General features: G+C 43.4%; 1 protein-coding gene across 2 annotated transcripts in view; it reads right to left on the minus strand.

Annotated features, from left to right (window-relative positions):
- The window catches only part of PCSK6 (proprotein convertase subtilisin/kexin type 6), a 128,017-nt gene that overhangs the window by 22,211 nt on the left and 79,352 nt on the right, over positions 1-26,454 (minus strand). For both annotated transcript variants that reach the window (XM_034424697.2, XM_087877926.1), the window contains exons 11-14: positions 18,201-18,318; positions 13,513-13,701; positions 9,342-9,478; positions 5,513-5,692 (exon numbers count right to left, since the gene is read on the minus strand). In XM_034424697.2, coding sequence (XP_034280588.2) covers positions 5,513-5,692; positions 9,342-9,478; positions 13,513-13,701; positions 18,201-18,318 — 624 coding nt within the window. The remainder of the gene's footprint in view (positions 1-5,512; positions 5,693-9,341; positions 9,479-13,512; positions 13,702-18,200; positions 18,319-26,454) is intronic.

The raw sequence follows: 26,454 nt of genomic DNA on the forward strand, positions 1-26,454 counted from the left end.
TTTTAATTTCTAGTCATTTCATTACCAAACTAGGAAACATCATCAGTGCTAGAAGGGAATGGAGTTTGCACTGATGATGTACCTAGTTTGAATCGTGAAATGTCTACAAGAAAACAACCAAGCTCAGAGACCACCAAGGACCTCCTTCATATGCTAATGTTTTATCATAGCTACAGCCTTTGATTAACTAAATTAACAACCTGTTAAGCGTTTTATTGACTCGGGACTTGCAAAATAACATCAATAAAAGACCACAAAGTTATGTGAACCCCTGTAAAGGTTTGGTCAATATCCTGTGTTCTAATAGCATGACTGTATGGTAACTATTAGATTCTGTGTGCAACATGTCTAACTCCTAATGTAGACAAGTTTTCCTGTGAGCCAACAGTGTAGACAATTCAGAATGAATGAATAAGGGTTTTTTTTTTTTTGGCTATGGGGTCTATTCCTTTTAAAAATCTGTTGCTACTTCAGCTCCCTAGCCATTTCTTCTGCATCTCAAAATGATTGGTTTAACAACAGATAAAGATAAAAATGTTGGGTTTCATAGCAAAAATAAAATGAGGTGGGATAGTCAAAATCAGGAGGAGTATGTTGAGAGTAACAGTTAAAAGGAAATGAATAAGTTAGGTTTAATAACAGAAATAAAGATTATAAATCTTGAGTTTAATAGTAATAATAAAATGGTTATGTTGGAATTAAATATTTTATGAATGTTTAAAATAATTGTATGATTTATATTTTTAAAATATATCCATCTATGCAAATGAAAGAGAAAAATGGAATGATAATTGGTTAATTTAAGACTTAAGTAATGGGTTTTTGGGGATAATGGCATAGTTAAATAGACAGATTTGAAGGAAATACTTGAGTAAAATATTAAGTTGTGTTAAATGAACATTAAGATTTGTTAGTGATTTGTTTTAATTTGTGACCGGATCAAAAGCTTCGTTTTGAAAAGATGTGTTTTATGTTTTAAAAAATAATAAAAAAAACTTTTTTAAAAAAGCTATTCTTTTTGAGGCAACAAGACTGTTTGTGTACACCAGAGCAGGGGTGAAATGCTCCCGGATCGGATCGGACTGCCCGATCCAATAGCGATTTTTCCCTGTGGTTCGGCGATCCGGTAGCGATCGCCACCCGGATGTCATTACTTCCTGATTTTAACCAGGAAGTAATGGTTTTTTACCTTCTGCGCATGTGCAGGTTTTGCACATGCGCAGAAGGTGTGCTTGCGCACGTGACGTGGGCATGTGCTTCCGAATCAGTAAGGAAGATAAGTAGATTTCACCCCTGCTCCAAAGCCTATCTATCCTGCATTCTCTCCACTCACCTGCTGTTTTAAATGGAAAGAAAGATCCATATCAATCTTCCTGTATGGAAGTTAGAGTGAGCACTTATCTGTGTGTGAAATGGGGAAAGCAGGAATCTTATCTTTGGTAAGCAATGAAATGTATCTTGGGCTGATCCAAGGATAAGAGTGGCTTACTCTGCTTGATGCTTGGCATCATCGTTGCCATTGGCATCATCAACTCTGGATAAACCCAGTGTCTTATGTTTTTATAGAATCTATTTATCTAAATATATCTACCAGAAAAACCTGAAGAAAGACCTTTTTTCCAGTAATAAGGTAGTTCAGTGAAATTTTATTGCTTGCATTCCCACTGATTGTTCAGCCCATCAGAGTCTAAGGATGGATGAGGGATCTCTAAAACAAGTTAATCAAAATCTTTCCAATAGGACTTGGTGGGACACCATTAGGAAATACCAAATACTAAATTGGGAATAATTAAATCTTTTTTAAAAAAAAATCCCAGAAACAAAAAAAAGAACAAACCCACTTCTCTGTTATTGCTAAGAAAACAATTTGGATATGTCCATGAGGTTCTGCAGACAAGAAGAGGACAACTTGCTGTGGCCAACTTGCCCCAGTCAACATGCCTTGGCCAACTTATCGCGGTACAATTCACCATGGGATAATTCAACAATTCAATTTAATTAATTTTAATTTTTGTCATTCACACTTTGTTTTGTCTTTCCTTTGGCATCCTTCCTTTCATGATTCTACTCTACCGTTTCTTGATATTAGTGTAACTTTTGTCTTGCAGCGAGTTGTCCCACAGTGAATTGACCTTGACAAGTTGTCCTGCTGCGATGAGATGGCCACAGCAAGTTGTCCTAGACCCGTGATGGCGAACCTATGGCACGTGTGCCGCAGGCGGCACATGTAGCCATATCAGTGGGCACACGAGCTCAGCACATGCGCACTGGCCAGCTGATTTTCGGGCATTCTGGGCCCACCAGAAGTAGGAAAACAGGCAGTTTCCTGCCTCCGGAGGGCCTCGGGGAGGGGGGAAGGCCTGTTTTTCTCTCTCTCCAGCCTCCAGAGCCTTTATAGGAGTCTGGGGAGGGTGAAAACAGCCTTCGCCACCCCCCTGGAGGCCCTCTGGAGGCCAAAAACAGCCCATTTGCCAACTTCTGATGGGACTGGAAGGTCCATTTTTTGCTCTCCCCAGCCTCCAGAGGCTTTCTAGTGGGATTGGAAGTTGGCAAACAGGCCATTTTCGGCCTCTGGAGGGTCTCTGGGTGGGGTGGGGAAGGCTGTTTTCGCCCTCCCTAGATTCCTAGAAAGGCTCTGGAGGCTGGGGAGAACAAAAAACGGGCCTATTGTGCCATTGCGTGCCAGTAGCGAGGAGATCACGCATACATGGGCAGGGCGCATAAAATTATGGGTGTGGGCATGCACAAGTGTGACACCCCCCACACACACACTCCTGGCACACGATAGCTAAAAGGTTAGCCATCCCTGCCCTAGACCCTCTGCAGACTTGAGCTAAACCTGAAGAATTTGCTTTTGAGAATCTTCTTAGCAAGTTTATGGTCAGAGGTTGGCAACCTGCGGCTCTGGAGCTGCATGTGGCTCTTTCATCCCTCTGCTGCAGCTCCCATTCATCAGTTGGCTCCACAATTGATAGGGCAAAAAGGACGCCATACTAGGAGGAGACTCTATGGTGGGGGAACTTGGTTTCCAGTCGGCAGAGGAAAAAGGATGCCATGCTAGGAGATGACTCTATGCTGGGGGAACAGGACTTCTGGTCAGCTCCAGAATTGAATAGGGGGCTTCTGGTTAGGACCTTTGTAGCTCTTTGAGTATTTAAGGTTACTGACCCCTGGTCTAAGGCTACTTCCACATCTGAACTGCATGGCTGCCTCAGACAATTTTAGTGAGTTTTTCTCTTCAGGAGAAGAGCTCAAATCTACAGGGACATCTATGCCTTAAGAAAGTCAGGAGACAGTTGGGCAGACTAACCATTCCATTGAAAAACCAAGCATCTGCCTCTGATAACCATCACATAAAAGGGCTAGCAAGAAAACCATGTTTCCCCTTGGAACAACATGAAAAGTGCCGTTGCATTTTAGGGTTCCCCCCCCTCTTTTTGCAGGATTGGGATACTGTCAATATACTAGCAGGCTTGTGTGTTGAGTGCTAGATTGGGCACAACTCACACAGAGACAATGGCTAAATTTTCAGAAGACCCTTAATTACTTTGGCTCCGTCATGTGGGTCGATCGTATATTGACATTTTACATTAGACGCAATTTTATTTCCCAACAGTTGTAGTTTGATCAAAGCTTGCCGAAAAGAAAAAACGGAAAACAGTGTGCTTTGTATAAAAATGAGGGACATTGTTGTTGTTGTTTTTTAATTGCTGTCTCTACTCTTCTGAAAAAGGCAGCCACCAAGAGACACAAGACGTATTGTGGGCTGCACAGTTCGCCATTCTCTGACTATTGGAAATCAACTTCAGATGTTCCTGTAATTCAAAAAGTCCTTCCCATTCTTTTCCAAGCCTAACAATGCGAGCCCAACACAATGCCAGAATCTTTCTGCTCCCTTGTTGTTTAAATTAAAACCAAGATTCTTGGAAATCTGAAAGGGATCTCGTTTTATCCGAATTTGTACTTGTGGTCCCCAAGGAAGAAAAGGAAATGCCTTGGTGCTGGTTTTCATTATTTTGTAAGAGAAACAACTTCTTGGAAATTCATAGAAGAACATTTCCAAGCTTAGCTTTGTGGGCTATTGAGCAATCCTGAAATAAATATTCTGTGTTCCTAGACTGCAAAGTGCCTGTTTTTTAAAGAAAAGAAACAATGGATGGCTCCTTGTGTAGAGCAGAGTAGGGTAGGGTAGGGTAGGGTAGGGTAGGGTAGGGTAGGGTAGGGTAGGGTAGGGTAGGATAGGATAGGATAGGATAGGATAGGATAGAATAGAATAGAATAGAATAGAATAGAATAGAATAGAATAGAATAGAATAGAATAGAATAGAATCTGGAAGGGACCTTGAAGGTCTTCTAGTCCAGCCTCCTGCTCAAGCAGGAGAACCTACTGTATACTATTTCAGATAAGTGACTGTCTAGTCTCATCTTAAAATCCTCCAGTGATGGAATATCCATGACTTCTGAAGGAAAGCTGTTCCAGTGGTTAATTGTCCTCACTGTCTTCCTCTGAAGACCACTGAGTGCCAAAACTGGAGTGTGTGCTTGTGCTGGAGTGCCAGAATCCGGAAGAGAGCAGCTGTCCGGTATGCATGCGTGTGATGGAACCCAGAACTGCAGCTGGCTGCTGCACGCATGCGCAGGCTCGTTTCAGCACTCAGTGCTGAATAGGTTAACCATCACTGACCTATACTATTTCAGATAAGTGACTGTCTAGCCCAATGACTAACCTTTTTGCTATCGCGTGCCAAAAGTGGGGGGAGTGCAGGGGGTTGCATGCACACGTGCCCACACCCATAATTCTATGCGCCCACCCCCCATGCACAACCACCCCGTGCTCCCCCCACTTTTGGCACGTGATGGCATGGTGGGCCCAGTAGGCCTGTTTTTCGCCCTCCCCAGGCTCCAGAGGCTTTCTAGGAGCCTGGGGAGGGTGAAAACGGCCTTCCCCACCCCCTGGGAGCCCTCCAGAGGCCAGAAACAGCCTGTTTCCTGACTTTTGGTGGGTCCAGAAGGCCTGAAAATTAGCTGGCCAGCGCATGCATGTGTGCTGGAGCTGAGCTTGCGTGCCCACTAATATGGCTCCGTGTGCCACCTGTGGCACGCGTGCCATAGGTTCGCCATCACGGGTCTACCCTCTTCTTAAAAACCTCCAGTGATGGAGCGCCCATAATTTGTAAAGGCAACTTTTGTTCCATTGGTTAATTGTCCTCACTGTTAGGAAGTTTCTCCTTAATTCCAGGTTTCTTCTGTGTTTGGTTAGTTTCCAACTATTGTTCTTGTCCTGCCCTCTGGCATTTGTAGAATAATTTGAACCCCTCTTCTTTGTGGCAGCCCCTCAAATATTGGAATCCTGCTATCATGTCGCCCCTAATTCTTCTTTCCTTTAAACTAGCCAAACCCAAATCCTGCAGCCATTCTTCATATGTTTTAGTCTCCAAGCGTTTGATCCTCTTAGTTGCTCTTTTCTGAAGCAGAGCTAGAAAGAAGAAATAAACAGTTTGGGGCATTTTACCTGTATATTCATCTTCCTCCTCTGGGATCTCCATCTGATTTTGGAAGAAAGCGACTTTTGAAGGCTCTATTTCCAAAGATGGCGGGTCCAGCATTGTTGACCTAAAGTGCTGAGTGCTGATATTAGAGGAAGGATGCTCAGACGTTCCGTATAAAATGAGGCTCCATTCTTTTAACTTCCCTAGGAAAGATTAAAAGTTGACATTATTTTCCTCAATGAATTGTAATTTTAGTTAAGAGGTTGTAGAAAAAATGCTCTTAAAAGCCTCTGACGATCCCGGCTGAGTTGCCTGATCATCAGAGGCTTTTAAAAGCATTTATTACAACCTCTTCAGCCAAAGAGGTTGTAGAAAAAATGGTTTTAAAAGAAAAAAAAAAAGTTGGCCACGCCCACCCAGTCACATTACACCCCCCCACCAAGCCACGCCCACAGAACTGGTAGTAACAAAGTTTACATTTCACCACTGGCGCAGACCCTTCCGCGCATGCACAGAGGGTCAAAAAGGGGATCTGGTGACGTCCAGGCAGGTGGGCGGAGCCTCCTGCATCCGCCACTACCGGTTTGCCCCAACCGGATAGAACTGGCTGAATACTAGCACTGTGGAGCACCCAGAGTTTCTGGAGGCAAGTTGTTCCCCTGGCTAATTGTTCTCACTTTCTTCTCAATTCTGGTTCTCTCCTTTATGAGTTTCATCTTACTTTGGAAAATGCGTTGACTCCCCTTTTCTCTGTGACAGCCTTTGAATGCAAATGTTTCAATGTATGGATAAGGATTCGTCAACAAGTTGTCTGATATTTATTAAAGTCCATCTTTAGAGCTTTCCTGGAACACTGGGGGAAGCTTCAATACAGGTAGTCCTGGACTTACAACCATTCTTTTAGTGACCGTTTGAAGTTACGACAGCTCTGAAAAAAGGCGATTTACAACCAATGTACACGAGTATTCTGTATTCTGTAGTTCAGAAAAAGGGCTGCTTGGAGAGCAGTTTTCTGCAGCAATTACACATGGGGCAGATGGTTAGGAAATCTGTGACACTAACAGCTGTTGTATGGCAAGAAAGCAAGTCAATTGGGAAGTGACAAAAGGAGGTATCTCCATCGCCACCATACATGGGTCCTTACAAGTGAGCTGCCTGCATCAGAGCTGTGGTACTTGGAATTCTGGGAGATATAATCCCATGAGCTCTGTAAGATATTAGATTGGGAAAGGCTGAGAAATCTATGCTCTTCAAAAGGCGCCGGGGCTCTGTCCAACTTTTCCCCCTTTCCAGGGATTGACTGCTGGGGATTCGCAGGGGTTCGTGAGAACCTCTAGCTAAGATTCTGTGCAGTTCGGAGAATCCCCCAAATCCCACTCCTGGCTGGCCCCTCCCACCCCACCCCTCCCAGGAGTCCCCACGCAGCCCGTTTTGGATGCAGGTAAGTGTCGGGCGTACGCAGAGGCTCGGGGAGGGCAAAAAACGGGCCTACTGGAAGTTTAGGAAGGCTGGAAATGAGGCTCCGGAGCCTGGGGAGGCTGTTTTCACCCTCCCAGAGGGCTTGGGGAAAGCCTCCGGAGCCCAGGAAGGGCAAAAATACCCCCCCTCCCACTGTGGTGCAGAAGGCCGATTAGGCCAGGCCCACCATGGCCACGCCCACCCAGAAATCAGGCAGAGAACCCCTTGCTAAAATTTTTGAAGCCCGCTCCTGCCCCTTTCTTCAATCTACTTCACCTTGTTGGTTTATACTTCTAGCTATCCGAGTGAATCTACCCCACTGGAAAAGTTACAATTGTTCTGGATTTCAACTCCGGTGGTGCCACCGCAAAGCCCTGGCATGGTCTGTGTGTGGCGTTAAGGGCAATTACACAGCTTAAGTTCCACTGCCAAGGCCTGGAAGACCAGAAACAATTAAAAAGAAAAAGAAAGAAATCCTACGTTTCGACATAGCTTTTTTTTTTTTTTTTTGCATCTGCACGTCAGCACCAATTAGTTTGATGCTTTCTAATGGAATTTGTATTGGATAATTCTGTTGCTTTTTAGCCTCCTGTAAAGATTGGGGGGATGAGGAGAGACAGTTCTGAACACAATTTATGGTTCTGTTAGGGAAAGAGACCGGAGACCAAAAATTCAGGCAGAAAGACGACTCCAAGGAGCAATGAGGCCTTCTTCTCAAACACCAATTCATCACCGGTCATTAATGTCACTCTCAGAAAGACTGCAAGCGATAATAAAGGACAGTGACACAGAGAGCAGACATATCTCATTTGCTCTGATAAATACAATGTCTGTCCAGTACACAAATGCGTTTTTAAAATGTGCCAGAAAAAAAACACCTTCTTTTCTTTGTTGAGTTCCAAGAAGTCACCCAATTTGAGGATAGCGGAGGAAAGGTTTCTAGGGTGACGGCCTTGTCACTATTGCCAACGAATCTTGCAAACCAGGGGAACAAGCAAGCATTCCTCCTTGCTTCTTGATAATTGCTCCTTCTGGACACTAATTTAGAGCCAAGAACCTGTTGAGCATCATGAGGGGGGGAAAAAAGGTAAAAGCTTCCCCTGTCCAGTCATGTCTGATGTCAGGGTTCTGACGGATGCCCTAATTAAATCATGAGTCTTGAGCCAAGCTTCAAAAGAAATCCAGTCAGTTATTAGAAGCTTCACGTCCGCAAGTTCCCAAGTGAAGCCAGCTCTGACCCTATGTAATTTACACTCCAGTTATGACCCTGCTTTCCCCTCCCCCCCAGGGTGTGTCATCAATCATGTTTGCCAATGGAGCAATTTCCTGGGTGGTAGAGGTCACTCCCCTTCGACTACTGTAGGTATCCCTGGGATACAGCCTTGAAGGAGATAAGCATGGAATGTGCATCTGTTTTTGGCTGCTGTGCAGTTTCACCAGTTTCCCATCGCTCCTGGCCTATGGCAACTCGAGAGCAGGCCAGTGAGTTGACATCTGACTCTACAGGGCTGTGCTAATCTCCTTTTCTTAACTGAGGGACCACAGTTGTCCAAAGATACTATCTATGGTCATGTGGCCAGTATGGCTTTATGCCAGTGTAAAGAACACTGTTACTTTCCCACCAAGGTGGGACTGATTTATCTACTTGCATTTGCATGCTTTTGAACTCCTAGGTGAGCAGGAGCTGAGGCAAGTAATAGGAGCTCACCCCATCGCACACATTTGGGTCTTGAACCTGGTCTGTCAGCTTTCCAGCTGACAAGCTCAGCATCTTTAACCACTGAGCCATCCCATTCCCCTATGATGACTGAGAAGGTCTCATGAGAATGAAAATCCATTCATGAGAATTCTCTCTTCTCTCCTTTTCTTCATGATGAGAATTCTCACTCACTTATCCATCAAATGACTCACCAAACCAGTTCAACATAGATATAGTTAGGCATTTCTGGTTGCAAATCTCCATGGAAACTCTCTACTTGTTAAGAGTAGTGGTGCTACCTGGAATCTGGGCACCATGGAGTTGGTGCTTTATCTCGTCTTCCCAAAAAAATAATAATAATCAAGTGCAAGTCAACACGGAACCAAGAAGAAAGGGATTTCTTAGGAATCAGCTTGTAACTAACCTTTGGAAGCAATCAGCAGAAATCTTGGTATATATTAAGCGTGGAAGACACTCAGAATTATGACTTGGCAGCAGCAATTGCAATGTGGTTGGTTTAGTTTCAGCTTAACTGAGCATGACTCTAGCACAAACCACAATTTATGGCCAAGACTGCCATGTAAGCATAGTCAATTGTAGCTCAGTTAGTCAGCTGTGATTGTACAAGTTATGGCTTGGCACAAAGTGTGAATCCAGCCACTGTAAAAAGGCTGCAAATACTCTGACACACTTACCTTGCACGTCTGGGTTGCGAACGTAATAGGGTTTATCTTGGATCTCCAGGGTCCATTCTCCAGCTGCCCTTTCTCCCCAACAATGGACAGTCATGAATTCCCAGTGTTTGAAGCCTTCATTAGACTCATCATGCTGTCTGTTAATGAGACACCAGCATCAAAAGTTCATTCTCAAGACGATTGATCAAACTGCAGAATTGGGGGGGGGGGGGTTATTTGCTAGAGCAGCCAAGTCAATCATTTTGTTGTAGGTGGAGTCAGCATTTCAAGGAGATGGGGGTGGTTTCATGGGTTAGGCGGGAGAAGGTTGGAGTTTACTTTGTGCTTTAAAAGGAAGGTTATGCACTTTACTATTCTTTTACCCCCCTGAAGACAGCAGGAACTCTGTCCCCATTTCTTGGCATTTGTTAATAAAATTCATCAGGGATAATTTCCAGGGGAAAAGGAAAAGGAAGGGAAGGGAAGGGAAGGTGGAGGAGAAGGGAAGGGAAGAGGAAGGAAAGGAAAGGAAAGGAAAGGAAAGGAAAGGAAAGGAAAGGAAAGGAAAGGAAAGGAAAGGAAAGGAAAAGGGAAAGGGAAAGGAGAGGGGAGGGGAGGGGAGGGAGGGAAGGGAAGGGAAGGGAAGGGAAGGGAAGGGAAGGGAAGGGAAGGAAAGGAAGGGAAGGGGGAAAGGGGAAAGGGGAAGGAAAGGAAAGGAAAGGGGAGGGGAGGAAAGGGGAGGGAAGGGAAGGGAAGGGAAGGGAAGGGAAGGGAAGGGAAGGAAAGGAAAGGAAAGGAAAGGAAAGGAAAGGAAAGGAAGGGAAGGGAAGGGAAGGGGGAAAGGGGAAAGGGGAAAGGGGAAGGAAAGGAAAGGAAAGGAAAGGAAAGGAAAGGAAAGGAAAGGAAAGGAAAGGAAAGGAAAGGGGAGGGGAGGAAAGGGGAGGGGAGGAAAGGGGAGGGGAGGAAAGGGGAGGGGAGGGGAGGAAAGGGGAGGGGAGGGGAGGAAAGGGGAGGGAGGAGAGAGGCAGGTCAGGACTGCATTCAGCTGGCCAGCTCTTGGGCTTTCCTAACACTAAGAAATAGGTATTGTGTCTACATTTAACACAATTGTCCTAGTGAAACTCTTATCTGGTTAGGCTTATGTGCTGTACACAAGAAGCTTAATCATAATGAAAGAGCCAGTCAACCACATTTCAATGAATCATCTCCTCATTTCTTTATTTTCCAACAGTATCTAATTATGCCCGAAACTACATCTGAAGCTTAAGGGCCATTAAACTTGTAAAGTCAAGCTGGAAGTAAATTTTGGATTTCTAGCTCATAAGGATATTCCTTATCCATGTGAGTTTCAACGTCTGTCTTGAATCACCTTTTAGCAACTAAATAATTAGTTACTCCCTGTTATGACAAGTGATATTTATGGGCAAGGTACATCAAAACAACACCAGTTTGCAAGTCTTTCGCTTTTAAAATATTCATAGAAGATAATTCAGAGGGGGGGGGAAATCAATGGGTTGGAAGAAACCACAAACAAATCAACGTGTAAACTTCCCAGGATTTGGGGGATTGGACAGTAAATAAAATAAAATAAATGAAACCATGCTCTGATAACTGGTTCATGAAATATCTGTATCCACCAACTAGCTGTTATATAGGTATCATATTTATCATATAACCAGCTGCAGCCCTTCAAAGACCTTTTTTGCATTCTGATTCTGAAACCAAGAAATAGTTCAAAATAATTTTCTATTTTGAGACCTACACTAGAAATGCATTTGCAAAGGTTGTGTTTCCATGGTTCAAAAATTTAATTAATTTTAACAAAGCATAAAATACAAAAGCATTGTTTTAAAAAGATAAAGGTAAAATAGGGGAGGAAAAGGGGAAGAGAGAAAAGTCTAGGATAGAAGGGGAAAAACGGGGAAAAAAACTCCATTGACTTCCGACTCCTTTTGGTGCAGTAGAATAAGGTAATAAGATAAAACCTCAACTTTTTTACTTTTATATAATAGTATACTATAATATCTCCGGAGGAAAACGGCACAAAAATCCAAATTACAAAGTTTGAGTGTTTTAAATTTGAAAGCAGGAATTCATATCCAGAATGTGAAGTTTAAAACGACTGATTTGGCACACCGCCGTCTCACCCAACTGAATGACAAGCACATGTTGCCACAGAACGACTGACAAACACTTGCCATCAAAATTTGCAACTGACAAAGCGAGCCGGAAAAGAGACGTGCGTTTCAATTTTAATGCACACACGTGTGGCTACCAGCTTTTCTCCGCTGGTTCGTGCCAAGGCGCTGCCCCAAAATGTGTTAACTTCGCTTCGCTTCAGCTCTGCTGCTACCCAATGATGTTGTCATGTGCCCCTTGGGCACTTCTTCTTTGCGGATCAGCCAACCCTGACTTGGCTGGGCAAACGGTACCCGCCTTTTTATAAAGGATGATTAAGATCTCTTGTTCATGTTCACAGCAAATGAAATCGCATCTTTCATTTCTCTGATGAAAGAGAAATGAAGGAGGAAGAGCCTTACTCTCTATAACCCTTTTAAAAAAAAATTCCTTCACTGGATCTATGATTTTCAAATCGCCAAGTAGGAATATGGAAACCAAAGAGTACAGATGAAAGGGCGGTTACAAAGATATAATCATGCAAAAGGCTCATGGGTTGAAGGAGACCAATAATCAGAGGTTCCATAAAATGTGTTGGGGCGACTGGCAAGCTACAAGCAGACTTTTCAGCTGGCTAGTTCCCTAGGCATTGCTAAACTGTAAGGTGGCTTGTTTCTTTCTGGTTTAGCATGAAAGCCGAGGTGGCGCAGTGGTTAGAGTCAGTGGTGGGATTCAAGTAATTTAACAACCGGTTCTCTGTCCTAATGATTTCTTCCAACAACCAGTTTGCCAAACTGCTCAGAAAGTTAACCACCGGTTCTCTCGAAGTGGTGCGAATTGGCTGAATCCCACCACTGGTTAGAGTGCAGTACTGCAGGCTACTTCAGCTGACTGCTAGCTGCAGTTTGGCAGTTCGAATCTCACCAGGCTCAAAGTTGACTCAGCCTTCCATCCTTCCGAGATGGGTAAAATGAGGAGCCAGATTTGTTAGAGGCAAGAGGCTGACTCTGTAAACCACTTAGAGAGGGCTGAAAAATCCTGTAAAGTGGTATATAAGTGATAATTGATATTGCTAAAGGGGAACCTATGCATTGCATCTCCTGTCACCAAGTCCTCTCATCTCTCTAGGATGTCAAAGAAGAGAAGCTGTGATACAACTAGAATCCATCCACGAAAACTACTAGATCGGGATAAAACATTAGAGGAAAAAGAAAAGATGGAAGATAAAGTCACTCACTTAAAACCTTTCTTTCCGTACTGTGTTTTCCCCAAAATAAGACTGGGTTTTATATTTTTGCTCCAAAAGATACATTAGGACTTATTTTCTGGTTAGGTCTTATTTTTTGGGAAAATATAGTACTTAATGCACCCATCTGGCTGACGATCTTAACTGGGGCTTATTTTGGGGGTAGGGCTTATATTACAAGCATCCTGAAAAATCATGCTAGTACTTATTTTCCGGTTGGGTCTTATTTTTGGGGAGTATATCTAAGCTTGAGTCTTCAGTAAGGCCGCTTGGTATCAATCAATGGCCAACCCAGGTCAAAAAGCAGATACAGATTATGGAATGATAGTCTTGGAAGGGACCTAGGAGGTCTTCTAGTCCAACCCCGTGCATTACTTCTTAGAAACCCTCAATGTTTAATCCAACTGAGGTCTAACCTGGAACAAAGGTGCCTGTTACTTAGGGCAGCATTCACAGGACACACATGTCCTCCTTCCAGATTATTTTCAGCAATAAACTCATTGCCTTACTGGATCAAAGCCACATTTTTCAATTCTCCATTTTGCTCCCTTGTCTGGCTCCTTGGATGACCCCCATTGGTTGCCTCGTGGGAAGATTAGAAACTCGTCTATCCCTCCCCATCAGTTCCTTGGGGAAACAGCGAGAGCTATCCAAGAATCCAAGAATTTGACAAAGTGACAAAATTAGTGGACCAGAGGAATGCTGTCGATATAATTTACTTGGACTTCAGTAAGGCATTTGATAAAGTAGACCATAACCTACTACTAGATAAATCCCAATTGTGTCGGGATCCCAATTGTGTTGTGGCTGAGATTCAATGCCACTCACCGCCTCGCCAGCAACTGGGACTTGGTTCCCGAAGGAGAAGTTAGGTATATTTGTAGATCTCCCCGCCGAGGATGCACAATGGAAATCCGTACAACAACGTGCTCCAAATAGACCACATGATGCTCCGGGTTGTCAGCACAGGCGCTGGTTAGAGTCATAGTCCGGATTGTTTTATTGGCAGGGATGAACCTGTGTGATTGGAAATAACAACAAAAATAAAGAAAATAAAGACAAGCCTACCATTATCTCTGAAAAGCGACAGAATCCACACGGGAAAGACTTCCCTCCAAAGGCGTGCAAAAGAACAATTCTCAAGATTAACTCAAATCCATTTCCTCTAGATTCAGATAAATATAAGGTGTGTAATCCATGCCAATCATTTCCAAGTCACCCCAGGGGACCCAACGCCCCCAATCCTGTTTGTGGCTCCCGAGAGTCGTTGTCACTCCCTGCGGAACAAATTGAGCCAGATTTAAACCCAGGACATAATTTAACCCAGGGCAGCTTCCAACCTCAGTCCTACAACTGTTTTTAATCATTTCCCTTTAGAAGAAAGGGACAATCCACAGCATTCTGGGTTCTCTTTTAACTGAAGGGTTCTGTGCTTTTAAGAGAGAGGGAGGGCATTGATTCTGCTGTATTGCCACCAGCAATAAATCAACTCCTCACTTAGAATCCAAAACATATTGCTAATGTCTAATTTACAGGGAGAGTTTTGCTCATTGGTTCCAGACTGGCTCTGTGGATATGCTTTTGAGCATCTGGTGAAGGGTTCTCTGGAGGATTATGTTACTGGTCTTTTATTTTGGCTTACACATAAAGGGAGTCTATGAAAACCATGAGCTGTGATGTCATTTCTTGGAGAGAAAAGGTCTTTGTAAAGTGAACTTCAAAACATTACTTGCATGCAGCATGATTTCATGTTCTAAAGGCTGTTCTGCTCAGTTGTCCTCAACGTGCTGTGGAAGCAGTCCCCAGCGCCAATGCCAAACAGAGAATTAAAGGTCAACAAATGCAAGGTTTTCTAGGAAATCCAATCCTATGTTATACTGGTATTGTTGTCGATATTTGTTGACTTGCACTGATCAGCTTGTTGAAGAAGAGGGAAGGTTTGTCTTTTCAGACATGCCAAACAAATAACGGCTTAGCTCTTGTGATTGGATGTGCTAAGGTTAACTATGGTTTATTCATTCATAAAGGTCAAAAATAAAGGTTCCCCTTGCAGGGAGTTGGACTAGAAGACCTCCAAGGTCCCTTCCAACTCAGTTATTCTGTTAAGAGCTTTGTAACCACATGTACAACACGGCACTACCTTGATGGATTGAGTAAAAAAGAATCAGGATACCTTTTAAGAAACAGCATATGAAAATTAAAAGCATTAGGTGATAAGATCCAAAGAAAATTAGGAATAACAGAATGGCAACTATTATTTCTTAGATCCCGTCTTGAGTTCTTTTACTTTCTGCTCAATCATTAGAGTAATCTTGATGCCTTAGGGATGTCAAGGGAATTGTTCATCAAAAACCAAGCCCAAACAGGGACATCACTGTTGCCACTGGATGCTAGCAGAAATAGGGAAAACAATATCCTTTTAATCAATGCTCCCAATTGTTTGGAAGACTTTCTTCAGTTCCTTAGATGGAATTGAGCAACTGCTAGGGGAGAGCAACCAAGCAGCAGCTCAGATCGTAAATCGCAGGGAACATCATGAAAGCCAGGTGAAGGATGGCCTGGACAGACTTCCTTGATCAAAGGAAAGCCAATTCTTTGCTTAGACTGCAGTCCAAAACTGTTTCTTCCTGGCTTCCTACCAAGTTGCTACATAAACTGGCAGGAGACACTTCTGTGCTGTTTGGTTCTAGCTGAGCAGCTCCCACAGTCCAAATAAAGACAGAATGGAATGCTAGTAAAATGAACAGCTGAGCAAAAGAGAAGCACTCAGTAAGTTAGAGGGCAAAGTGTCTATGGAGATTCTCAGTCATCCAGTTCATGGATGTTCCAGACGTTTTGCTTCTCATCCAAGAAGCTTCTCCAGCTCTGGAGAAGCTTCTTGGATGAGAAGCAAAACATCTTCAAAGAAAAGCAAGAGAGTCCAGTTGCCTCTTGAAAAAGCACCTTTGGGATTAGAGGGCAAATAATGAATTTAAGAAGAAAGCTCATATAAACCATTGATCCAGTTACCTTCATAGAGTCTAAATTGAGCCTTAAAGGTAAAGGTAAAGGTTCCCCTTGCACATATGTGCTAGTCGTTCCCGACTCTAGGGGGCGGTGCTCATCTCCGTTTCAAAGCCGAAGAGCCAGCACTGTCCGAAGACACCTCCATGGTCATGTGGCCAACATGACTCAATGCCAAAGGCACACGGAACGCTGTTACCTTCCCACCAAAAGTGGTCCCTATTTTTCTACTTGCATTTTTTACATGCCTTCGAACTGCTAGGTTGGCAGAAGCTGGGACAAGTAACGGGAGCTCACCCCTGTTACGTGGCATTAGGGATTCAAACTGCTGAACTGCCAACCTTTCCATCGACAAGCTCAGCGTCTTAGCCACTGAGCCGCTGTGTCCCTCCTAAATTGAGCCTTATGCCACCTTATTTTCCCATGCCTCTATAGAAGACCTCTACCCATCTGAATCCAATCATTCAAAAAAGATGGTTAAGTAATCAAGGTAGCTAGCAAACCTCCCCCCCCCCAAATGGCTAAAGGGCATGGATGGACTGAATCAACAACTCGGGCAACTGCACAGCTGCACAAATTGGAAGCATTCGAGGAAGGGAAACAATTGTGGAGGAGAAACTTGATGACGAAGAAAACTAATATTGTCTCCTGATGAACCATGAAAACAAAGGCAGGTGTGGCACATTTTCAAATGTCCAGGGGTTGAAATCTGGGACTTGTTTCTTCCAATGTCTTCAAAACATCACATGTCAAATCAGAGGTCAAACGTAAATGTCAAAGTGATTTATTTAACAATATGTTGCACTTCATGTGTGTGTATGTGCATATAGTCATACAGCTGCTCTGGAGATAGAAATGAACATCATACATTTAGATGGTAAGTATGTATTTTATTTTAGTTTCTTTCCTGCTTTCTAGTCCCATGTTGATGTGTACCCCGCACCGTGCAAAACAATTCTTGCCTCTTCATAAATAAATAATTGTTAATAAATGTTTACTACCCATTCAGTTTTCCCCCTTTTCCAAGAGGTCATGGTCCTTTCTTATTTGTACATTCACAACACCTCTAGCATGAAATAGAGGCAGCTTAAAGAGTGAGATTGATTCAAAGCTTCATGGCCACGAAGGCATACGGTAACTATTTCACTGCACTGATTCTAAAACAGGCGGTGGAAATAATTTATGCAGTCCTAAAATGCAACACCGAAACCCTGTTTAGCTAGATCTAATAACTCAATATTTTCCTTTGTAATGCATCCTCACCCCAGAACATCAGGAGAATTGTTTGTACGTGCATGGAATTACGAGCAAAGGCCAAAGTGAATGAACTTTCAGCCATCTCTGGGGTGTCAGACAAAGTTTTGCATGTAATTAGAACTTCTTGTCATCAGAAAAGCCACACTAAATCAAATCAAGAGATAAGAAACTTTTAGAAGGAAAGGAACCAAGAAGCAAAACAACAACAGCAACAACAACAGTAACAACAAAAGGGCTGGGGAAGAGTTTGAGAAGATTTAGGGACGTATCTGTGTGCATAGTCTTGCAAGGAACAAGCCAATGCAACCTCATAAAGCAGTCCCATTGCCCAGGGAATTACAGATGCTGCGTTTGAGCTAAAACCCACATGGGAGCTCCTTAAATCCCACAAAGGTGTGGGGCATTTCAACTCTCGCTAGTATATTTCCAGTTCTCTCGATTCAGGTGTGTATTTAAAAAGAGCCTGCAATTTCTCCAGGTCATGTCAGTTTCATGATGGACAATTGAGGCCTTCAAGCAAAACACTGCAAGGTAAAAGTGTTTAGTGCAGGTATATGTTTACTTCACACAGGTGGTGCGGTGGCCTAGAAGTGGAGCTCCCGCCTCATCATCAGGAGGCTGTGAGTTCGATCCTAGGTAGAGGCAGATATTTCTCTCTCTGGGCACGATGAGTACTGTGTTTCCCCGAAAATAAGACTGGGTCTTATATTAATTTTTGCTCCAAAAGATGCATTAGGGCTTATTTTCCGGTTAGGTCTTATTTTGGGGGAAATATGGTACTAAATGCACCCATCTGGCTGACAATCTTAACTGGGGCTTATTTTGGGGGTAGGGCTTACATTACAAGCATCCTGAAAAATCATGCTAGGACTTATTTTCCGGTTGGGTCTTATTTTTGGGGAAACAGGATATATATCTGCTGAATATAACTCCGCATTTGCAACAGGAAGGGCATCCAGCCAGTAAACACTCAGCTCCATTCAGTTGCCCAGACTCCATCACGCAAAGGATCATGATGATGATTAAAAGATGATATGTTTGCTTCACACCATGCTTCCTCTCTCCGCTTTTCTTCTCCCCTTTCCCGTTTATGCCCTCAATTTACAGCCAGTCACAATCCAATCTACAGTTTGATGTGGGACCCCACAGTCACATTGAGGGGGAGGATGCTATATGTCCCTTGGCACTGACACAATGGCAAATAATGAATCAAAGAGCCAATCCATCCAGATGTGAGCCCTCTCATGACAACTCACCAAGATTTCTTATTTGAGGTTCCCACGCAGATGTGCTGAACAGGAACGGTCTTCCATCTCTTTGCTTCCACAACCAGAGATTCTGCATCAACCAGGCCAAATCCATATAAATGGCTAACTGGAAAGAAAAGTGTCTCAGAGATTCAACTGGTTTATTGAGGGAAAAAAAACAAAAACCCCACAATTATTTTTCCCCACAATTTTGTAAAGAAAGGATTTCATCTGCAAATATGCCAGAACTTTGCACAGCTTTTCAAGAGAGTCCCTTTCTATAGATGTCCTCTTTGATCCTTTCCCTTTGTGCCTCCTGATTTTCCATATCATTCTGGTTTCAAGGTTTTTCTTTCTTCCCCACATGCAATAATCTTTATTTGTACGGTACCTCAACCTCCGACAAGTCATCTTGTTAAACAATAAAAGGGGAAAAAAAAACTATCCTCAACATATCATATGCAACCCGCACCCTTCAGATGTTAATGTATTACAATTCCAGCATCCTCAGCTAGCCTGTCCAATGGAGATAGAGTTCAACAATATCTCAGGGCCTCAGATTTGCCACCTCTATACAAAACAAATTGAATTGATCACAGGATAGCAAGAGAAGTTAAAAAATGAACAAAACGAGGAATCCAATAGGAAGGAATATGTGTAGCCCTGAATTGGATTATGCAAGTCCTTGGTGTTCCTCTCCTTTCCTCTCTCCTCTCCTCTCCTCTCCCCTCCCCTCTTCCTTTCCTCTCCTCTCCTTTCTCTTCTCTCCTCTCCTTTCTCTCCTCTCTTCTTTCTCTTCTCTCCTCTCATCTTCCTTCTCTCCTCTCGTCTTCCTTCTCTCTTCTTTCTCTCCTCTCCTCTAGTCTTCTTTCTCTCCTGTCCTCTTTTCTCTTCTCTCTCCCTCTCCCCCTCTCTCACTCATTTGCACACTTTTAAAATATATATATGAACATGTGAATATAATGCCAGGTGACTCATAATTGGAGATGTTGTTATTGTTGTTGCTGTAATTTCTGGACAGCTGAGCTAACTTCTATCATTTATTCTGCATGTTCATATACTGAACGAGTCAGCAATTCCTAAACATGTCTCATCTAGACATGCTGGAACTCCAACTGCTTAAACTCTCTGCCAAAGCCAAAAGCCAGTGGTGGAAGTGGCAGGGAACGCAGGGAAATCCAGGTTCTAATCTAGACCGCTCTTAACCACCGAAACTCCTCAGATGACTTTGGGGCAGTCCCAGCCCCTCAACTCAACAGCCAGTTTGGTGAAGGTGCTAGACTAGGTATAGTAAAACCCAAGTTCTAGTCCACCTTCAGCTACCAAAACTGAGTCACTTTGTCCTTCTCTCTTAGGTCAACCTACTTCTAAGGATTGTGGTAGTGCTTAAATACTTAGCAAGTAATTAGAAACGTTCCATGTTGGAAAGACACTAGAAATTCTAGGAATTATCGTGAATCTGGAGAACACCAGTTTGCGGAAGACTAGAATAGTATAACAATAGCCTGAACTGGCTCAATTCTGTTGCTTAAACTGAATTCATGTCTTGTTTTTGGTCATGTTTCTTTATGTTAAAGATAAATGAATGTCAAAAAAAAAAAAAAACCTCTGTAGAATTTTTATTTTTTCTTGTAACACAACATAGCACAATCATGCCTATCACATCCATTAGAAAACATTTGCAAAGTTCTTTCCTGGGCACCCATAACCCAACTCCCTATCTGCGTGTATGTACAGGCGCATGTGCTTCTATTTGCCATAGAAAAATCCAGGAGCAACAGGCTATTCTTGTTTGGAAGCCTGCAATAGTTTTACTAAAGGATTACTGTAAAGTCGCTCTAAAATAAACACAGGAGGCAGAAGGTAATTTTGACAAGACCTTATTCTGAACCTGGACAGTGTCAAGGTTCCAGCAAAAAAACCTAAAGCCTAAAAAAAAGAAAAAAGAAAAAAAGAGAGAGAGAGAAGTGGGTGGGGGGAAAACAGACGAATTTCTCAGCTCGAGTTAGAGAAATCAATTCGGTGAAAGTTAAGCCTTCTCCCGAATGCTATTTTTGCCTAAGATTTTTGCCTGCTGAAAGAGACAGGCGCTTGTAAATATCCCCCGATTAAAGCTGGGCTCTAAGAGGATTATCAGCCCTCAGAAGGCTGAAGGATCGTTTTTACTTGGTAGGTCTACAACGTTATTACGGATGCTCAAGAGACCTCTGACTGCAAAAAAATCTGGGAGGATTCCGAGTTGGCCTTCTAATTCCAGAAACATCAGCAGGGTAGGGGAGGTAGGGAGTGCTATTCTAATCAGAAGCCTCCGAGGAATTCAAGACTGTGAGTCTGAGATTTAGGGTGAAATACAAATGAATTGATGCACTGTAACTGCCGGGGAATAAAAAGAGGGAGTTTGTTCAACCAGCTCAACTCCTCTCGTCACTTGACGCGCTTGACTCTATGATGCTCTTTATGCACAGAGCATAAAGAGCATAAGGTGTTCCAATATCTCTCTGAGATATCGGTGGGAATCAAGAGGGAATCAAGCTATTCTCCAAAGCACCTGAGGGCAGGACAAGCAGCAATGGGTGGAAACTAATCAAGGAAAAAAGCAACCTAGAACTAAGAAGAAATTTCCTGACAGTTAGAACAATTAATCCGTGGAACAACTTGCCTCCGGAAGATGTGAAGGCTCCAATGCTGGAAGTTTTTAAGAAGATGTTGGATAACCATTTGTCTGAAGTGGTGTAGGGTTTCCTGCCTAAGCAGGGGGTTGACTAGAACAGGGATCAGCAACCTGCAGCTCTGAAGCCACATGTGGCTCTTACATCCCTCTGCTGTGGCTCCTTGTTGCTGGTTGGCTCCACAATTGATAGGGCTTTCCGTTAGGACAGGTAGAGGAAAAAGAACGCCGCGCTAGGAGGAGACTCTATAGTGGGGGAACCGACTTCTAGTCGGCAGAAGAAAAAGGATGCTGCGCGAGGAGGAGACTATGATGGGGGAACGGGACTTCCGGTCGGCTCCAGAATTGAAAGGGGCTTCCGGTTAGGACCTTTGTGGCTCTTTGAGTGTTTAAGGTTTCCGACCCCTGGACTAGACCTCCAATGTCCCTTCCGACTCTGTTATTCCGTTCTGTTCAGAGCTGCATCTGTAAAAACTTTTGCAATTTGTTCGGCTGGCTTTAAAACCAAAGGGAGACACTTAGAAACCCCTCAAAAGGCTTTTGTTACAGCCTTCTGTAACCAGAAGTTCCCACCAAAGGGTAATTTTTAAAGTCACTGAGAGAAATCTTATTAAATGCACAGAGAGCAGTCAGGCTAATGACATGTTTTACATTTAGTGCAATTTTATTTAAATGTACGTTTAGAGTTAATTATGGGCCATTCTGTTTCTGTCCCGACCGCAAAGTTTTTGGAATTGAATATCCCTGCTTTAAAGAGTCAAAACAAATAAGAAGCAACATATTCTCTGTTTGTGGTGCCTGCCTTCTGGAATAAGGTTTCCCCATCCCCACCCCAAGATCCAGATGTTTCCTACCCTGTTGACATTCCAGAAGTCCTAAAAGATCTGGTTGTTCTCCCAGACTTTGGGGTAGGTTGGATGGAACCCCGTTGTTAGATATGTTTGCCATATATCACATGCGTTTGGATATAGTAATCTAGATTTGCCATGTTGTTTAATTTCCCTTATGTTCCTATTTTTTGTGTTGTATTTGTGTTGGGTTTTTTTAATAATCTGAGCCCACCTTGCAGTCAAGTGTGCTGAAGTTAAAGTAAATGTTATATATATATATTGTGTTTCCCCGGAAATAAGACCCTGCCTTATATTTTTTGAACCCTGAAATAAGTGCTTGGCCTTATTTTTGGGGAAGTCTTATTATTTGGGGGCATGGAGCAAGATGGGGCTCCTCTTGCCATCTTACCTGATTTCCAGCTCTGTCTCCCTAAACCTAACCAGAGGAAATGGCGAGGACCAGCTGCACAGGCGTTTAAATATTTTTGGGGCGGGCTAGCTGATGAAAGCTAAAAAGCTTGAAATAGATCTATACTAGTCTTCCATTATTTCTTTATCAGCAAAATATAAATTTGGTATAAAATGGTTTGTCATGAATGCGACTGCTTGAGGGCTCCTGGATTGGAGCTGAAAGGCAAAAGGGAGCAGAATGCCCCCTCCCACATGTTGGGGAGACCAGGTGTCTCAGTAAACACTTAATCTTTCCCCTGGCTCAAGCTGATGAAGGGAGGAGAACTTGTGGCTCAGAAGGTTAATTCAACTGCCTAACATGCAGGAAGCCCAAGTTCGAATCCAAGTAAGGGTATGGTTAGCTGATGAAAGCTAAAAAGCTTGAAATAGATCTATACTAGTCTCCCTTTATTTATCAGCAAAAAATAAATTTGATTTTATATGTGCGTGTGTGTGCGCGTGTTTTTTTCTCCGTTGCAAACACATCCTAGAGTTCAAAGAAAGAAGAATTAACCAATCATGTTGGAACTCTGGATGGCCCAGAATGCCTTTCAAATCTATTTCAGCAAAATCATCTACAACTGACCAGGAAGATAATTCTTTGGGGTGTTCTGGGGGCACTCTGCTAAAATTGCATTCTATAAATTACCATCTTTCTAATTTGCGCTCGTAAGATTAGAAGCAAATTGGCACCTCTTTACAGGCAATGTTTCTCCTCCTTCCATTAGTTTTTCTACTGCCATTCCTTTTACCCTTCTCCCTGATGATTACGTATGTACAGAAATGGAGCAGTCTTCTTGCAGAAGCTGCGTTTTCTCTATTTTGGGAGTTTGTAAGAAGAGGTTAGATAACCACTTTCCATGGATAGTTTAATTCTCTTTGAAGGGGGGGTTTGACTGGAAGACTTCCAAGGTCCCTTCCAACCTACGATACTATGTTCTAAGAGCAATGAATTGGGTAATCCTTAGGATTGCTTCCAACTCTACAATTTTGTAATTCTATGTCTCTTAAACCACTGAAAGATGTTTACATTAGTTGTAAACACGAATGTTTTTGAAGAAATGGGGAAAAATCTCCTCAAATTGTTTCACAATAAATCCTGCTTTGGGTTTATTGTTCCAACTTCCAAAGACTTGTAAGAAACCGAACTGATTCCTGTTATTAGTAGCCAGGCTTGTTATTACAAAACCCTGGGAAATTACAATACTTATTTCATTGCCTGAGTAGCGCTTAAAAAGAGTTACAAACTCTTTTTTTAATACAAAAAAAAAAGCTCTAAAAAAAACTCAATTGTGTTCTACAGTGAAGGTTATGTTTATTCAAATCTGGTCGCTATTCAAACAGATATTATTGCTATTTCCTCAATAAACAACTTTCATCTATACAAAGAGAATTACTGATGCGCTTGGTGGATCTAGGACAGTGATGGTTAACCTTTTTGGTGCAGAGTGCCCAAAGCATGCATGCGCGCAAATACACGCACACACGCCCAAACCCCCAAAATGCAATGCGAGTGCCCCCCACGTATGTGCCCTGCCCCCACGCATGCACGCGGGTCCAGCCCCATTTTCGCTTCCAGGTTGGTGCAGAAGGCGTTCGCGGCACAAAACGGTGCGGGGGCACCACGCGAGGCCTCCCCATGCCCCAATTTGGGCCTGGAAAGCCTCCTGCATCAACCTGCACCCCCCCCCGTGCATGCACCCTGCCCTCCCTGCACATTAGCGCGTGTCCCTGCATGGGCCCTGCCCCCCCCACATGCGCGGTAGAGACCCGAAGACCAGCTGGCCGGCGGAAGGTGCATGCACATGCGTGGAGGAGCTATGGCTGGCATGCCCACAGAGAGGGCTCTGCGTGCACCTGTGGCACGCATGCCATAGGTTTGCCATCACGGATCTAGGATCTGAAATAATAAAGTTGCTCTGGGCTGAACATTAGAATACGGATGCATTTTTTTTTTTTAAAAAAAAAGAAGATTGCATGTGTATTACGTATAGAGTTAGATATACAGGTAGTCCTTGACTTACGACTGCAATTGAGCCCAAAACTTATGTTGCTAAGGGAAACATTTGTTAAGTGAGCTTTTTTTTTTTTTTTTTTAATTTGATTTATATGCCGCCCTTCTCCGGAGACTCAGGGTGGCTTACAGTGCGTTAAGCAATAGCCTTCATACTTTTGTATATTTATACAAAGTCAGCTTATTGCCCCCACAAACTGGGTCCTCATTTAACCTACCTTAGAAAGGATGGAAGGCTGAGTCAACCTTGAGCCTTGGAGAGATTCGAACCAGCAGTAAATTGCAGGCAGCTGTGTTAATAACAGGGTGCTTTAAACCACTGTAGTACCAAGGCTCTTTGCCCCATTTTACGACCTTTCTTGCCACCGTTGTTAACTGAATCACTGCGGTTGTTACATCAGTAACGTGGTTGTTAAGTGAATCTGACTTTGCTGGTCAGAAAGTCTCAGAGGGGGAATCACATGACCCGGGAACACTGCAACCGTCATAAATATGAGTCAGTTGCCAAGGGTCTGAATTTTGATCATGTGACCATGGAGATGCTGCAATGGTCGTAAAACAGTGGTGGGTTGCTACCAGTTCGCCCCGGATTGGGCAAACTGGTAGCGGCAGCCAAAGGCTCTGCCCATGCGCCCAGGTGCTTCTGCACATGCATAGAAACTTCTGCGCAGAAGCATCGCCCACGCACACAAGAGAACTGGTAGAAAACTAAATTGAAACCCACTACTGTCGTGAATGTGAAAAAAAGTCACTTTTTCAGTGCTGTGGTAACTTTGGACGGTCATTGAATGAGCTCTGGTAAGTCGACAGCCACCTGTATGTGCGAGTTGTAACTACGTCATCAAAGTTTTATTCTGATTCTCTCTCCTTTGACTCGGAAGGGGAAGGGGACGGGTCTTGTTTTAATTTAACTTTGTTATTTATTTATTTTTAATCTTGTCTTTTTGCTTTCTTACTTCAGTGGAAAAAGCAATCCATCCATCAAAGCAAAGCAAAAAGAGATCATGCCACCCCACCACCCCCTAGTGAGTCACCATTATGCGCTATGTGGTTAGAATTCCCTTCTGCAACCAAAAAAAACCCCAGTAGTTTAATAAGTCTGTCGCAGGAGGGGAGAATCGGATCAGGGCAGCTGAGCTGAAATAGCTGGCTGGGAAGTCTTTTCACCTAAAGGAAAAAAATATCCCTATGTGTTCCTGGCCTCAGGGAAGGCCAAACATCCCCACTCCCCAATACACACACACACACACACACACTCTAGGAGGGCTATTAGGGGCTTTGGAAATAACAGTGGTCCTTCAATGTTTTCTTTTATGGTATAAGAATACGGTCCTGCGTTGTGTGAATTAATCAAACTGTTTTTCAACTTCATTTCCTTTCCCCATCTCCTGTGATTTCCTTAAGAAACGCATGGCTATGTGTTTTCAGCTTTCCACACCTCCTCCCTTCAAATAAACGACCGCATTACATTTATCATTTCTGAAGATTTATAGCCCACCTTCCCTTCAGGAGATAAAGGTAGCCTTCCTTCCTTCCTTGGATATTTTTCCAGAATCACCGGTGAGATTGGTTGTGTTGAGCAGTGGTGGGATTCAAAATCTGTTACTACCAGTTCTGTGGGCGTGGCTTGGTGGGCGTGTCAGGGGAAGGATACTGTAAAATCTCCATTCCCACCCCACTCCAGGGGAAGGTTACTGCAAAATCCCCATTTCCTCCCCATCAGCTGGGACTCGGGAGGCAGAGAATAGATGGGGGCGGGGCCAGTCAAAGGTGGTATTTACCGGTTCTCTGAACTACTCAAAATTTCCGCTACCGGTTCTCCAGAACTGGTCAGAACCTGCTGAATACCATCTCTGGTGTTGAGACAGAGCGAGGACTTGGAATCAGCCAGGAAACTTCTGGGGTTAGATTCAAACACGGGTTTCCCTTCGCCACTATATAGTCTCAACTTACGACCAGATTTTTGTTGTCGTTGTTGCTAAGCAAGGCGCTTGTTAAGTATCTTGGGCCTATTTTTACGACCTTTGTTGTCATGTTGTGAAGTGGATCACTGCAACTCTTAGGCGTATCATACAGTGGGTAAGCAAATCTGGCTTCCCCCACTGGCTTTGCTTGTTAGAAGGCAGCTGGGAAGACCAGAAATGGTGATCATAGAGCTATGGAATGTAGAAGTGCAGTAAGTACATGTTGGTTGCCAATCACCATCACATGACTGTGGGAATGCTTGTGACAAGGATCGGTTGTATCCCACTTTTTTCAGTGCCGCCGTAACTTCAAACTGCTAGTCAAATGAACAGCTGA

The sequence above is a fragment of the Pantherophis guttatus genome, chromosome 13 (assembly GCF_059756535.1).
Source record: "Pantherophis guttatus breed Tessera chromosome 13, ASM5975653v1, whole genome shotgun sequence".
In the NCBI taxonomy this organism is placed as follows: Eukaryota; Metazoa; Chordata; class Lepidosauria; order Squamata; family Colubridae; genus Pantherophis; species Pantherophis guttatus.